Raw genomic sequence first — 16,577 nt, 5'->3', positions numbered from 1 at the left:
AAAATTTTTAAATTTAGATTTTGAATAAATAGAAATGGATCAAAATTCTATAGGTACAAAGAATGTTTAATGAAAAGTAATTTCTGCCTATTTTATATCATGAAAGTATTATTTTGAATATAGTATATTATGGATTTTTATTGATGTACAAAGCATGGTGCTAAAGAGTTTTAGACAATAGTAAAATAGGGTACATACTGTCAAAAAACTTTCACTATTAATATTCATGTATTCAGTAAACATTTTACTGTGTGTCCTGGTGCTGACTAAGCCCTAGAGATACAATTATTAGCAAAAGAGTCTGTGTCCCATCCTTGCTCAAAACCGCTCAGCAGGATAAGGGAAAAGACAGGGGAGCCCACTGAGCAGATTTCATGAGACTTCATGCACACAGTAAACTGTTTGATTTGAAGTTACATTTTAATTTCTTGTAGACTTTGATCAGTCAAATCTCGGTTTTCAGACATGACAGATAAAAGCTATTATCTTATTTATTAGTAGTGATTTAGTGGGTTAATAAAACTGATATGGCAGCTGCTCTTATCATAGTAAGTTATTGCAAGGCCCTGAACAGCTTAATCCCATCATTTCCTTATCAGTTATCATTTGTCTAATGTAAACTAACATCAGGGCTACTAGCTCAGTGGGAACATATGTTTCAGGAATTCTATATAATGACAAAATGGAAAAGAAGACTTACAGGTGTAGGTATAAACTGATCATCAAATGAAGGAAAGTATTGGACACAAAGTAAATATTTTAGTACTAAAAAGAGGAGCAACAATTTCATTTGTCCTATTAAAATATAACGCACTCACTTTAAAATGTGGACATAAAAATTAATGAATAATTTTTCATCATTCCTAAAATGTAAATGATGTCTGTCACCTGATACAAGGCAAAGGACAGTTGATGCTAATGAATGAACACAATTTTGTTAATCACAAGGACTACTTGTATTATGCAAATGTTTTATTAGCTAAATTAGGTAATCATACCCAGGATTCTTAAGCAGTCATCATATATCTTTTAGGATAAAAATGGATAAAAATCATATAGGGAGAAAGAACTGTGAAATATTTGGAAATAGAGTAACCTACAGGATAGGCATTGTCTATTGGTATATAAGTTAAAAAAACTATTTATCCCATAGTGAGGCAAACCTCACTTTTTTATTCAACATTTACCTGTATATATTCTGATTATGTTAGAATATTTCTGGCAAATATTTCCTAGCAAGATTTATTTTAGGGTAATATTTTAACAACAAATAATGATATAAAATGTTGCAAGTGAGATGAAAAAATTCACATATGTTTTGTTTGAAATTACTCTCCCTTGTTTATGAGTTTTATCTTCAGCTGTTAGGAAGACAGAGAGCTGCTCAATTATCTCTCTCAAAGACACTAAATCATCACTCAGATGATAATACGTTCCTAGTTAGACTAAAAGGAAGATTAAAGGGGAAAGATTATTTTACTGGCACTAGAAGGAACTGGATATGAAGTGTGCTAAAGCATTACAATGGTCATTGCAAAATATTGAGATTTATATTTCTAGCAATTTCTAGCCTTTTCACCTCAATACACTGACTGCCATGTCCTTTATATACATTGTTCAGATATACAACTTTTGTTCAACTCCAGTATTTTACCAGTAACCTGAAAAGGCACAGTCTTAGAAAGCAGTTATTGAAAACTATTGGCTTTAAGAAAATGTGTGTTTTATCAGTTTCTAGATTTCTAGCAGAACACATTGACTGGTCCAATAAATGAGGATTTTTCTATACATTAATTTCTAAAGGGGAATACAATGAGGGGAAAGATAAAATTCCCTTCCTCTAAATCTTACTGGTCAGTAGGAGAGAGAAGCTGTGTGTGCTCATACCAGTAGTACGAGATACAAAGCTACATGGGATAACTGACCAAGAGTTCGAAGGACAGAGAAATTAATTTTACCTAAGATACCGTGCAAAACTTGCTTGAATCATGGATAACAAGTGAGGACGTGTAGGAAGAAGGCATTCCCAGAGCAGAGCTCAACAAGATAAAAGCACGAAGGGAGGAAAGCACACATTATTTAAGGAAAGCAAGGAACTCAGAAAGAGAGAAATTGTCTTTATTATTATTCAGTATAAATAGCTACCACCTATTAAGCGACTATTACATGTAAAGAACTTTACGTATACTTCACCTTGAATTTCCACAGCAGCCTGCAAGTAAAGTAATATTTATTTTACTTTACTTTATAGGTAAACTATATATTCAATAAATGTAATAGTTTATTATTATTATTCACAAAAGTGAAAGTGAAGCCTCTCGGTTGTGTCTGACTCTTTACGACCCCATGGACTGTAGCCTACGAGGCTCCTCCATCCATTGGATTCTCCAGGCAAGAATACTAGAGTGGGTTGCCATTTCCTTCTCCAAGAGATCTTCCCGACCCAGGGATTGAACCCGGGTCTCCCTAAATCATTCAGTACTTGTGGTAGAGTTAAAGGAATTAGTCAATTTCCTCACGTCACATTAGACAAGAGATTTTAAAATCTCTATCAAATTTTAAATTGTGCTGTGTTTAAGTGTATGATACTGTATGCATGCCCTTTATTAACAAATTCTTGTTTTTAACATTTTCTTTATGATATATTGTTATTTTTAACTTTTTTCATGTGATGAATTTATTTATTCAACAAATGTTTATTACCTTTATAGGGAGCTTATATTCTAGAGGGTATGTTTGTTTACATATAGAATTTCAAATATGAAACATTCAGACCAATGGTATTGTTCTTAATGATTCAAGTTAGCTATTAATTCTTAATGATTAATGCTGAAGTTGGAGAGGGAATGTGTCTGCTGAGTGCAAGCGTGTTTGAACTATATTTCATCTAAGAATTTCTAATTATAAATTAAATTAAGATGCAGTGTAATTTTGTATCATGAGTATGGAGGGAACATGATCTCACAGAGAGTGCTCTGTGGAGCTTCGGGTTTGAATTTTGTCTTCAAACTCATAACCTTTCACAAAACTTATTCAGAAAAATCACATAACCTTTTTGAACTTTGCTTTGAAATGGAAATATTACTTTACCTGCAGGCTGCTGTGGAATTTTGAGGTGAAGTATAGGTAAAATTCTTTACATGTAATAGTTGCTCAATAAGTGGTAACTGTTTATACTCGTATTGACTATCACCTGCTTCAGTTTTAACACATGTTAGTTTGCAATTCTTTCTTTGCATGCTTCCCCCCCCGCCCCACAAGACTACCCACTCCCCCAGGGCGGAAACCCTCATCAGTATCTTTTTGAATCGTTAGCTCCTAGCACACAGTAAGCCTTGGATACATGTTTGAAAGAGTGTTCACTCTTTCACTAGTTCCTTGTTGGCCAGCATATTTATAAGGTTGTGCTCATGTAACATGCTCAAGTACATCAACATGTCTCAATTATGAGACATTGCTAATGAGAAAAGGGCTGGCTGCTTCTCCCTTCTAGAGTGGAAAATTGCTGACCAATTACCTTCTTCAGGTGTCAATGTATATCTGGTTGATGGTGTCATTTATATGTGACCTATGAATAAAATACATTACTTAAAAGATTTTTTTTTAGATATAACATCTTGATTCTCATTGTAGGTGGAGGTATTAAATACTTCTATTTTTAAGGATGTGTGTGTGCTTAGTTGCTCAGTTGTGTCCGACTCTTTGCGACCCCATGGACTGTAGTGAGCCAGGCTCCTCTGTCCATGGGGATTCTCCAGGCAAGAATACTGGAGTGAGTTGCCATGCCCTCTTCCAGGAGATCTTCCTGACCCAGGGATCGAACCCAGGTCTCCCGCATTGCAGGTGGATTTTTTACCATCTGAGCAACCAGGGAAACCCATTTTTAAAGATATTCTGTCTTAATGATAAGAAGGGAGGAAGCAAAATAATAGCTGTTTTATAAAAATAAGGAACAAATGAATTGTGCAATAAAAAATCCTTTCCTTAAAAATATAAAGCAAAAAAAGAATTACAAATCCGTTAGTATTTTGGGGGGTCCTAAAGGATGTTGCAATTTTTACAAAAAGTGATCATCAAGTGATATTTTTAAATGGAAGTAAAGTTTGCCTAAGGGTTTTTCAGTGTGGTCGCTGCTCTGTGACTGGCAGGCAGCTGGGCTCAAGAAGCCATGAACCAGGGTGAAATGCAGAAACGTATAGGTTCCTGGTTGATTATCCAGGTCTGGTTTTTAATCATTGTGTTGACAGCTCACACGGTGGTCAGGATACAGTGTGCCAGCTAATATTTGCTGAACTCATGGTTATCCCTTTGATTTGTCTTACAAATGTTGTCTACCACATGTGAAGGCAAGTAGTTTCTTCTCAGTTTACATGGCAAAACATTTCATCATGGTGTAATATTACTTACATGTTGAAAAAAGGATTATAAATGAGAAACAAGAAGATCAAATTATATAAAAGAATGAGTGCTGAGTGCTAAGTTGCTTCCATTATGTCTGATTCTTTGTGACCCTATGGACTGTAGCATCCCAGGTTCCCTGTCCATGGGATTCTCTAAGCAAGACTACTAACTAGAGTGGGTTGCTATGCTCTTCTCCAGGGCATCTTCCCAACCCAGGGACTGAACCCATGTCTCTTAGTCTCCTGCATTGACAGGGGGATTTTTTTTTACCACTAGCACCACCTGGAAGATCAATCAGCTTTAAACCAATGCTTACTATGTATTGCTTCAGACAGTGGCTACAATGATGTTTGTATTAATTCATTTTTAATTGGAGTATAATTGATTTACAATGCTGTGTTAGTGAAGTTATTTGAACTCTGGCATCTATAGAGCAAAGAGCAAGCTTTGCAAAAGATCGTGAAATTGCAGTTTATTTTCACTGTAATAGTTTCTCTTGTTCTCAGGCATCTCTTGCTTTATTTAACCCAATACAAAGTCATTTTCTTTTGGTATCTTAGTTCTAAAACCTAATAAAAGAAAAATAGTTATAATTATTTCAGACTTATGTTCACTAATCCTAATATGCTTGGCTGAATGTCATCTAAATATGTCCATTTGTTATGGTTTTTAGGTATTTACCTTATTATTTTCTATTACTATAGCTGATTTTGGTAATGTCTTTATCTATGATTTAAATAGTTTTCTTCTTTTAGCTTCTAATTAGAGACAAATGAACTCAAAATTTTGGAGTTTGCTTAAGTTTCATATTTCCTTCATTTCTCTCTTTGTCCCAATATACCATAGAGGTGCTTTTCCCTTATCTACCAGAGGGTTATTTTCTTACTGTAAAAATGGAGCTTATTCTCTTTAGGTTAATAGACTGATTTTGTTTTTCTTCCAAAACTGAAGGCTTGAACGCTTATTCCAAGTCTGCTACACTCATAACATATCTTCACTACCTTGATCAAATAGAACAGCTCTTTCTGAAGCATTTCTTATTATAATTATGTATTTTTTTCATATTTAGAAACACTTTCTTTTTCATCTCAAATGGCCCAGCGTCATTAGAGGCATCTTCTCTACCATCATACTGCCCTTGAAACCTAATGGGTGAGAAGCCATCTCTGGGACTCACATTTACAGAGGGCTCTGTTTCTGCCCTCTTTCAGCTGGTCTCCTCAGGAGACAAGGAATTCACAGCCCACATGGATGTGCCCACCTGGAGACCACATGCCCCTTCCAGCCCACATTTTAAGTCCATGGGGCCCAAGAACTCCAAACGGCCTCAGGCCTGCCTCCTGGGCCTATGTAGGCCTCTTCCTTCATCCATCCTCAAGAGACGTAGACCTCCTGGGCTGCTCGGGGGCACCTGTTCAGGTGTGTGTGAGGGTGGAACTTGGATGTGGAGGTTGGAGTGGTCTCGAGCAGCCCCTCACAGTGAACAGAGGAGCAGAGGCTGGGGGAGAAGTGAGGTGGGGATGGCTCTTCTCACACCACCATGTTTCCTCATGGAACTTCAGGAGGCCAGGCATTCTACATTCAGACCTACCTGCCAGATCATTATGGCGGTATGCTGTCACGACAGGACAGGGACATTTTGTTTCACAGTGTGTTCACTCGATTTATCTATTTTAAGTAATTAGGTATAAGGCCTGTGGGCCTCCATTTGTACTCTTGTCCTGAGACTTGAAAACATTTAAGGTTAGAGTTGCTCTGCCAAGTCCCATCTTTATTATTGAGGTCAGCAAAGGGGCCTTGAAGCATAGATCCTCCATTGTCTTCTCCACTTCAAACTCAGATGGCAATGCTAAGAAATGAATTTTTTAAATATGATTACACTGAAGTCTACTGGAAGCCCCCTTATCCTTTTATTTCATTCCTTCCCTAATTTTAGATGAATGCAAATTGAAATGGTAGATAACCAAATATTTGATGGTGCTACATGGTAGGCAGAGAAGGGAAGGGAAAGTGAAGGCAGAAATGAGCAGACTTTGGCCACCCTCACTAAATACCCGCTGTCCGATTGGTGTTTGTGGCCCGTGTGTAGCATTTGTACTTGAGTGTAAAGTAAGTCAGGATTCTGCAGTTGAGGAGAATGGGGTACAACTTGAGATTCCATGGGATGCTACATTTGCCTGTGTCTCCAGTTCCATGGAGAAGGCAATGGCACCCCAGTCCAGTACTCTTGCCTGGAAAATCCCATGGATGGAGGAGCCTGGTGCACTGCAGTCCATGGGGTCGCTAAGAGTCACACACGACTGAGCGACTTCACTTTCACTTTTCACTTTCATGCATTGGAGAAGGAAATGGCAACCCACTCCAGTGTTCTTGCCTGGAGAATCCCAGGGATGGTGGAACCTGTTGGGCTGCCGTCTATGGGGTCGCACAGAGTCGGACACGACTGAAGCGACTTAGCAGCAGCAGCAGCCGGTTCCATAGAGACACTGATAACAAACTGTTCACACTGTTAATTCCATGTTTCATATTTCCACTGATTCATCACATAGTTGTTTTCTCCCCACTGTTGCACAAAAACTTGAAGTGAAAATGACAGTGAATTGGGCTTTTCACTCCTCCTGAGGAAAATAACTTTTAAAGGGTCATATGCTTTTGTACATATTCTTATACATGACATCATTGTCTTCCCCACACATAAAGTCATATTCTTCTCCATTCAATAAATGTACTACGAAGAGGACCCACTGTTTTCTGTTTCAGTTGACCACATTCAAATTGAACCAAGCAATTTGTAGATCGTTACACTGGATATACTTAGAGCCAGTGTCTACATTTACAAATTTAAGTGCCTACAGTTAAATGCCTGCAATTACATTTTTTTTCTTTTTATGCCTTTTGAAACCTAATTTTTTAGAGGTTTGAGGGGATTGGCAGTAGATGATTTTCCTTCTTTTTCAAGCTTAGAGCCAGAAATAGGACCATAAGTTGGGTTCAGTTCAGTTCAGTTCAGTTCAGTCACTCAGTCATGTCCGACTCTTTGCAACCCTATGAATCACAGCACGCCAGGCCCCATCACCAACTCCCGGAGTTCACTCAAACTCATGTCCATTGACTCAGCGATGCCATCCAGCCATCTCATCCTCTGTTGTCCCCTTCTCCTTCTGCCCCCAATCCCTCCCAGCATCAGGGTCCTTTCCAATGAGTCAACTCTTCGCATGAGGTGGCCAAAAGTACTGGAGTTTCAGCTCTCAGCATCAGTCCTTTCAGTGAACACCCAGGACTGATCTCCTTTAGGATGGACTGGTTGGGTCTCCTTGCAGTCCAAGGGACTCTCAAGAGTCCTCTCCAACACCACAGTTCAAAAGCATCAATTCTTCAGCACTCAACTTTCTTCACAGTCCAACTCTCACATCCATACATGACCACTGGAAAAACCATAGCCTTGACTAGACAGATCTTTGTTGGCAAAGTAATGTCTCTGCTTTTCAATATGCTATCTAGGTTGGAAATAACTTTCCTTCCAAGGAGTAAGCGTCTTATAATAATCATGGCTGCAATCACCATCTGCAGTGATTTTGGAGCCCCCCAAAATAAAGTCTGACACTGTTTCCACTGTTTCCCCATCTATTTCTCATGAAGTGATGGGGCCAGATGCCATGATCTTCATTTTCTGAATATTGAGCTTTAAGCCAACTTTTTCACTCTCCTCTTTCACTTTCATCAAGAGGCTTTTTAGTTCCTCTTCACTTTCTGCCATAAGGGTAGTGTCATCTACGTATCTGAGGTTATTGATATTTCTCCCGGCAGTCTTGATTCCAGCTTGTGCTTCTTCCAGCCCAGCATTTCTCATGATGTACTCTGCATAGAAGTTAAATAAGCAGGGTGATGTACTCCTCTTTCTATTTAGAACCAGTCTGTTGTTCCATGTCCAGTTCTAACAGTTGCTTCCTGATAGTTACTGTTAAAGAAGGATTAAACACATTAAGATGTTACTTGAAAAAAGTCGGGAGAGGAAGATGATGATCAAGCGACTGCAGTTCTTATCTGTGATTCACTTCAATTCTACTTTAGTTTTCCACTTCAAAAAACTATATTAACACAGAGCTGGTTCTTGTTCTAGGTATCATTATTATGGGATTGGCATCAAAGAGAGTAGTGCATATTACCACTCCGTTTATTCTGGAAAAGGCCTGACAAGGTAGAGTCCTGCTATCTTCAAGACAAGTTCTCTGAATGTCTTTAAATAATATATATTGAATAAAATGACTTGCTAACTTTGCTTATTGAAATGTTTTCCTTTAAGCATCAGACCTTAATTTTAACTTTGTACGGACACTTACAATGACTGGGCAATTTATATAATTTGCAGTCATTAATGAGAAATTACTGGTGAGCCAGGTGTCCCAGAGAGATGTAAAAGAGAAACCAGGGAAGCAGAATTACTTTTAAATTAATATTTGCTTCTAAGGCTAAATTGATTTTCAAGCTAGATTCAATAAAATAAAGGCAGAAAATGTATTTTTTTCTATGTGATAACCTGCTTTAAAGATGCTTTGGCCAGTATCTTATGAGAATGAAAAGCTTATTCATCTCTAGTCACATATGCTCTGATATACCAGCTTACTTTAGTATGATAAAGCTTCTGACCCCAGCTACTGAGTCTCTGTGAAGGAAAAAATACAAACGAATATAAAGAACATGTTGCTCTAATCTGCCATCAACTCTCAGGAGGATGTTATTGACAAGTAAGGTGGCATTGAATGAAACCAGTGATAATATGCAATTATTATTTTTTAAAAATTAGAACTCTAAACGATTAGATCTGCATCTGAAATTTCTTTATGGTATGATTTACCAAGAACTGCTCTTAACTCTTAAAAGAATGATTTATTTTTAAAAGTAAGATATCTTGTGGAAAAGCAAATAACTTTAGTCACCTAAGTCATACTAAGATGAAACTCAGATACTATAGAGAACATTATGGCAGCTTATTAACCACTGCTTGCTGTGAAGTGAAAATACAGGCTAGAACACACAATGCTTCGTATTATGTGCCTTCCTTGTCTCAATTCTTACCTGACTGCTCAATATCCTTTATTCTGCTTTCCCTTAGAGGCTTGGGTCCCTTTGAAAATCAAACACATTTCTCTAGATTTATTTCACTAGTCGTGGTGTAGTTACTACTTTTGTAGGTCCTCTGCATTTCCTTGATAGCTATAACTGTATATGTATTTTTAATTACTGAAAAATGTTCTTATTTTTAAGGTTTTCTGGAAGCAAGCTGAAGAATGAGGTAAGAATTATTTTCATTTATATTATATATCGCTATAACATGTATTACAAGCTTAACAATAGGGTTATTCATCCTTATTAGCAAATATAGAAATAAATGTTATTTATTAAGAGTCCCTTGAATGGCTGAGCACTTCAGACAGAGTTAAATTAGATTTGGGGCAATTAACGATTCTTTACATGGACCTACTGAACCTCCAATTAACCTAGCAGGGGGAATTTTTCAATTATTCTCACCTAGTATTAGATACTAGAAAGAGTATTTTTTAAAAGACCACCATTGATCCAAAAAATTTTTATTTAAATTTTAAAAAGCCTAAAGCTGAGGATATGGAAAAAACTGGTGTTTGGAGTATATATACCTATTTAGACAAAACCTTTAATAGTTGTCAAGAACCCAAATGTTACGCTGTGATGTTTTACCGTGTATGTGTGTGATGTTGCTTCTCTCTTCTGCACTGGGGGTGATGGCAGGGTGTGGCAGAGGTGGGAGGTAAGGAGAAAGGGCCCACCACACACACAGCACACACTTTCTCACCCAACACACACTTTCTCTGTAGACTCCCCTCCCCCTTCTCACTCCCAACCAAAGAACAGGTCAACAAACTGACTTTATCTAAATGACTTAAACTACCATTAGAGACTGCATGGCTAATTAGGCACATGATCACGTCTTCATTATCCTCAAGTTAACTAATCATTAAAGGAGGTGCCACAGAACCCTGGGCCCATGACAGTGTGTTGTGTGGTCCATCTGGACCTGAGGTAAATTGTAACTCCATTAGTTTGGTGAAATGATGCAAACATATTAAGAAATAATATAAAAACCCCCAATCTTCTGAAATGGCCAATTTCTTCCCACAAGTGCTTTTAATACAGTTAATGGCTAATTACATAATAAAATCCTCCAGATTGCTTTTTTATCAATGAAATAATAGCTCTTTATTAGATAAACAGTTGTGAAAGTGCAAAAATATTGACTTAGAAATACACTTCAGTTGACTGAAGTTTATGTCAATAGGGAGTTTAAATCATTTCTCTCAGGTGTTCCTTCTACTGTTTTGAAGAGCTGGTGGTACCATCAGTCCATTAGCTGGTACAGCATGCAGGTGGCAAGCCTCGCTTTATCAAGTAAAAGAAAAATTTTTCTCATGTCTACTTCTTCCTCCTTAGAAGAGCACAATAAAAACTCGGGTATAGATTTTGTTAATAAAGTAAAAATAAATTTTCAATTATCCTATACAGCCTATTTTTCTAAAGCTACCTGAAGCAATAATAGAGTATAATTATTGTGATTATTATATAAATGAGCACAGTTAAGGGCTGTCTAAAAGCTCGAAAATATTCTTTTTGTTGTTCAGTCACTAAGTCATGTCTGACTTTTTGTGACCCCATGGACTGCAGCGTGCCAGACTTCCCTGTCCCTCACTATCTCCTGGTTGCTCAAACTTATGTTTATTGAGTCAGTGATGTCATCCAACCATCTCATCCTCTGTTGCCCCCTTCTCCTCTTGCCCTCAATCTTTCCCAGCATCAGGGTCTTTTCCAATGAGTCTAAATACTTTAAAAAAATTATGATAAGATATGTGTTTAACAAAGTTGAAATTTTTAAAAATTGTTTTGTATTTGGAGTGACCAACCATCAGTTTGCTTAGGATGTGAGACTTTCAGTGCAAATCTTCATATCCTTCAGGTCATTTAAGCATTAAGAATGGTGAGGTAGGGAAAATAGGTAATAATATTGCCAATTTACAGCTAAGGAAACTGAGATGTATTTGTTTTCTTACAAATTCAAAATAAAATTCTATTTTTTAAACCCATGGTTGAAATGTTAATTAATAGATATGTGGTATTATAGGTATGTGGGAACAAAATTGTGAATGGATAAGTTTGATCCTATATAGTGTAGCAGAAAAATGTACCTTGAGCAAGTAATCATAACTAATCATAAAGAGTGTCTTGAGGGTTAACCTAGTATAAGTGATTAAGGACATTTCCTACAGGAAGTAACATTTAAAGATAGAACTGAGATAAGTAGGATTTTAGAGGAGGAGAAGAGTGGTCCAGACAGATGGAACATAGATTAGGATTTCTCAGCCTTAGTACCACTGACATTTTAGGCCAGATAATTCTGTGTAGTGGGAGATGTCCTGTGCATTTGTAGGATATTTCAACATCACAGAGTCTCTGGTTTCTATCCATCAGATCCAATAGCTCTCCCTCCACCTCACTGTGAAAACCAAAAATGTCTCTGATGTTGTCAAATATTAAAAACCAGCAAACAGGAAGGCAAACAAAAGGAGCATCATGCTATAGATACATGGATAGTCTGGATAAGAAAATATCCAAATAAGGATAAAAGCCCAAAGGATGGAGAGAAATGACTGATTTTAGCCAGGAAGTACTGGAAGAGAAACTAGTAGAAAGAATAGAAAGATGAAGGGCTCAGTTTGGAACTTGCTATATTTTATGTTGTGTCCGACTCTTTGTGACCTCATGGACTGTGGCCTGCCAGGTTCCTCTGTCCATAGAATTCTCCAGGCAAGAATACTGAAGTGGGTAGCCATTCCCTTCTCCAGGGGATCTTCCCGACCCAGGGAATGAACCCAAATCTCTTGCATTGCAAGCAGATTCTTTACTGTCTGAGCCACCAGGGAAGCCACCAAGGAAAAGACCCTGATCCTGAGAAAGATTGAGGTGAGAGGAGGAGAGGGTGACAGAGGATGAGATTGTTGTATAGCATCACCAACTCAACAAACATGAGTTTGAGCCAACTCTGAGAGATAGTGAAGAACAGGGAAGTCTGATTTGCTGCAGTCTGTGGGGTTGCAAAGAGCTGGACATGACATAGTGGCTGAACAACAACACATATTTGATGTGTTTATAAAATATCCAGTGTATACTTGAAGTGAGCAGTTGGATATATATGACTGGATGAGAGGATTTAGGTATTTAGTTTGGTGGTGACTGAAGTCATGGTAAAGGGTAAACACATAAAGGGAGAAAATAAATGAGAAGAAAAAAACATTATGAGAAAAGAGTTGTGAAAAGTGGGAAAGAAGAACAAGAGAGGAGAATCCAGAGAGGGAAGAGAAAGGAGAACATAGTGACACAGAAGCCAGGAGAAAAGAGTGCTTCCAAGGGAAGGGAATGCTTGCTGCTATCAAATGGAGCTAAAGGGCCATCAAGACACGGATTGGAAAAGGTCTATGGAATGAGTTAAGTACAGACAATAACTTCAGGGAGAGCATTTTCAGTGCTAGGGTTTGATTGATTTGTGAGAGAGCTAGGGTTTGACTGATTTGTGAAATGAGTGGGCAGTGGAATTGAATGTAGAAAACTTAGGATAGGGGTGGGCTTGACCATTAGTTCAGAAGGAAGATTGAACTGTGGTTCTGATGTTGATAAAACATAGTCAGTAAAGAGTAGAGACTGAAGATGTGAAAGAGAATTGAGAGTACAGGGTCACTGAAGAGATGGGCAAGGAAGAGCTTTGGAGTGGAGGAAGTGGCCCTAGAGAGAAGGACATTTATTTCATTAAAACTGAAAAGAGGAATGGCTTAGTTCAGATGAAGTAGGTTTGTAGATTTTGTGGCAGGAAATTGAGATAGTTTGGTGGGTTTCGTTTCCTCTCTGAGGTACCAGCAGTCAGGTCATTTTCTGTGAGTGAAATCTTGGTAGGGGGTCGTAGAAGTCTGAAGAACTTTGAAGTCCCAGCTCTTCTCAGTCAGGATTTCCAGACAGAATGTAGTCTCAATGCCCCAAGGCATCCATTGTATGTAGGGAATGAGTACTCTTATGCATCTGGAATTGTACTAGCCAAGTGCTTTCCTTGGGAGAACTGAGAAAATGGTCATTCAAATTGTTTTCTACAGAACTTTTCTCACAGATTCCCGGTTGAGAGAGGTGGGAACAGTTTCTGGGGAAGACAGGAAAGGTAGAACATTGTAAAATGTAAATTTCAGGAAACAGCAGAAATGCAAAATATTTGGGAGTAATCAAAAGAAAAGCCATCCCTGGTGGCTCACATGGTAAAAAATCTGCCTGCAAAGAAGGAGACCCAGGTTCAATCCCTGGGTTGGGAAGATCCTCTGAAAAGGGGAATGGCTACCCTGTGTCAATTCTTCCTTAAATTTAGACATTTAATACTCTATTTAAAAATTTGAGAGGGAGGTGGGAGGGGGATTCAGGATGGGGAACACATGTACACCCATGGCGGATTCATGTTGATGCATATATGGCAAAACCAATACAATATTGTAAAGTAATTAGCCTCCAATTAAAAAAAATTTATATTAAAAAAATTTGAGTGAGCAGTTATTTTTGGAAATTAACTTGATCTAAAAGGATATATGGGGTTTCCCAGGTTGCTCAGTGGTAAAGAATCCACCTGCCAATGCAGGAGACGCAAGGACACGCGTTCAGTCTCTGGATGGGGAAGATTCCTGGCAGTAGGAAATGGCAAGTCACTGTAGTGTTCTTGCCTGGAAAATTCCATGGGCAAAGGAGCCTGGCAGGCTACAGTCCCTGCGGTCACAATGAGTATAACACGACTCAGTGACTGAGCATGCACGCCTGCACAAAGGGTGTATAGGAAGTAATAGTTGAGGGAAGTATAAAGAAGAATACTCAAAGGAGCCATGTCTGGCAGATATCAAAATTATGACACTATTATACTAACTCAAATGTAGGTAGAACAAATCTACAGCAGAGATTAGATACCTGAAAAAAGGCCCAAGTGTATGTAATAATTTAGTGTGTAAGAAAGGACACATTATACCCAATGAAGGAAGAAGTATTTTTCAATGAATTGTCATAATTCCTTTATGGAAGAAGAGAGAGTACCAAATAAATAAGTAAAATTCTTCAGGGCTTAATGTTAGAAAAATGGTCTATTTTGGAAAAAAAAATTCTAAAGTTTATATCTGTATGAAGTTCATATAAGTTTTTAAATAAAAAATAATAATTAGAAGGAAATATATCTACCTCCTTTCTGAAGGGAGAATAACTTTTTAAGCATGAAAACAATTTAAGAAATTTCAAAGGGAAAAAAATGAAAACATGAAAAATTCTTTAAATCAAAGTATCATATACAAAATCTGAAGTCAAAAAAAGACAATGGGAAGATATTAGTCCATTGTCACATGCAAATATGACAATAGGATAACATCTCTACTACGTGAAGAAATACTAGCAATTTATTTAAAAAATAGGAGGACCTCAATAACAGTTTTTTAAAAAGACATGAATAGACAAAACACACGAGGAAGAAAAGGCCAATAAATGCATGAAAATGAACTACCAAATACATTTAAATTAGATTTTAAATAATGAAATTGTCAAATATAAAAATTATTATTAAGCTGGTAAAAGTATGGTGAGATAAGCTCTTTCATATCCTGCTGGTGAAGACAGAACAAATTTTCTGGAAGATCATTGCAAGATCCATGTTCAAATCTTAGACGTGTTCATACTCTTTCTCCCACTAATTTCACCTTTGTATGAATCTCACATAAAGAAAAAATAGAAAATGCAGACAAAATATTATGTACAAAATTGTTATTGACTATGGTGTGAAACATATCAATCTAAATGACTAATAATAAAAAATGGTCACATAATTTGTAAGACGTTTACAGGACTGAATATCATATCATTTATTAAAGACTTTTAATGACATGGAGAAGTGTTAGGAAGTAAAACAGGATGCAAAAACAAATATGGCTTCAAATATGTAAAATGTATAACATAAATCTGGGTATATATCATATATAAGTGATAGAGGATTAATAGCTACAAATACTATGCTATGCAGTATGGCAGCCACTAGCCACAAATGACTATTAATTACCTAAAACATTCAGTTTCTTTGTCACATTATTTACATTTCAAGTGCTGGCTAGTGAATATTGTGTTTGAACAGTGCAGATAATAGAACATTTTCATCATCCCAGAAAGTTCTATCAGACGGCACTTAGAGTGTGTTCAACTCAACAATAAAAATTGTCTGAGCCACCAGAGAAGCCCGATAAAAAGACCACCCAATAGAAATACAGTAAAGTGTGTGAACAGGCAAGTCACCAAGGTGAAAAAGAATGACACACACAGTGTCGGTGCTCACGGTGCCTGTTCTGATAGACCAGGCTCTATAATGCGTGCGTGCGTGCTAAGTCGCTTCAGTCGTGTCTGACTCTGTGTGACCCCATGGACAGTAGCCCGCCAGGCTCCTCTGTCCATGGGATTCTCCAGGCAAGAATACTGGAGTGGGTTGCCATGCCCTTCCTCAGGGGATCTTCCTGACCCAAGGATCGAACCCGTGTCTCCTGCAGCTCCCGCATTGCAAGCAGAGTCTTTACCACTGAGCCACTGGGGAAGCCCTTTATAATGTGTAGTCAATAAATATTTTGAATACCACCCTGCCAATAAATATATCTATTTTTAAAATGAAAATGAACATTAAAACCTTAATGAGTAATCATTTTACTATTACTGAACTAGCAGCAATTAAAACTATTAAAATATAGCCTTGTTAAGAATGGGAGCTAAGAAGCTTTTCTAAATGGTAGAAGGGGCAATACCTAATAAAACAGAAAGTTCACACACATTACGACTGCCTTCCTAGAGAAACCTTCACACTGTGCACAAGAAGGCATGTGTGTGGATGTTCACTGCAGTATTGTTTATAATTTCAGAATACCAAAAAATAAAAATTCCATTATGATATAGTAGGAAAACAAAATTTTATATATTTAAGAAAATACTATACTGCTTTGGAAATGAGTGAACTATAGCCTTAAGAATCAAATTAGGTTCATCTTGAATACGTAAAGTGTGCAAAAAAGCTCATTGCATGTAGAAAAATACATACTATATGGTACCAGTTT

General features: G+C 37.4%; 1 protein-coding gene across 2 annotated transcripts in view; it reads left to right on the top strand.

Moving 5' to 3' along the window:
- Window positions 1-16,577, top strand: part of RFX6 (regulatory factor X6) — a 123,314-nt gene that overhangs the window by 80,562 nt on the left and 26,175 nt on the right. For both annotated transcript variants that reach the window (XM_070795928.1, XM_019966898.2), the window contains exons 5-6: window positions 8,522-8,599; window positions 9,667-9,694. In XM_070795928.1, the coding sequence (XP_070652029.1) occupies window positions 8,522-8,599; window positions 9,667-9,694 (106 nt within the window). The remainder of the gene's footprint in view (window positions 1-8,521; window positions 8,600-9,666; window positions 9,695-16,577) is intronic.

Source organism: Bos indicus, chromosome 9 (genome assembly GCF_029378745.1).
Source record: "Bos indicus isolate NIAB-ARS_2022 breed Sahiwal x Tharparkar chromosome 9, NIAB-ARS_B.indTharparkar_mat_pri_1.0, whole genome shotgun sequence".
Classification (NCBI taxonomy): domain Eukaryota; kingdom Metazoa; phylum Chordata; class Mammalia; order Artiodactyla; family Bovidae; genus Bos; species Bos indicus.
Note: the sequence above shows the minus strand (reverse complement) of the source record. Positions and strands in the feature narration are given on the sequence as shown.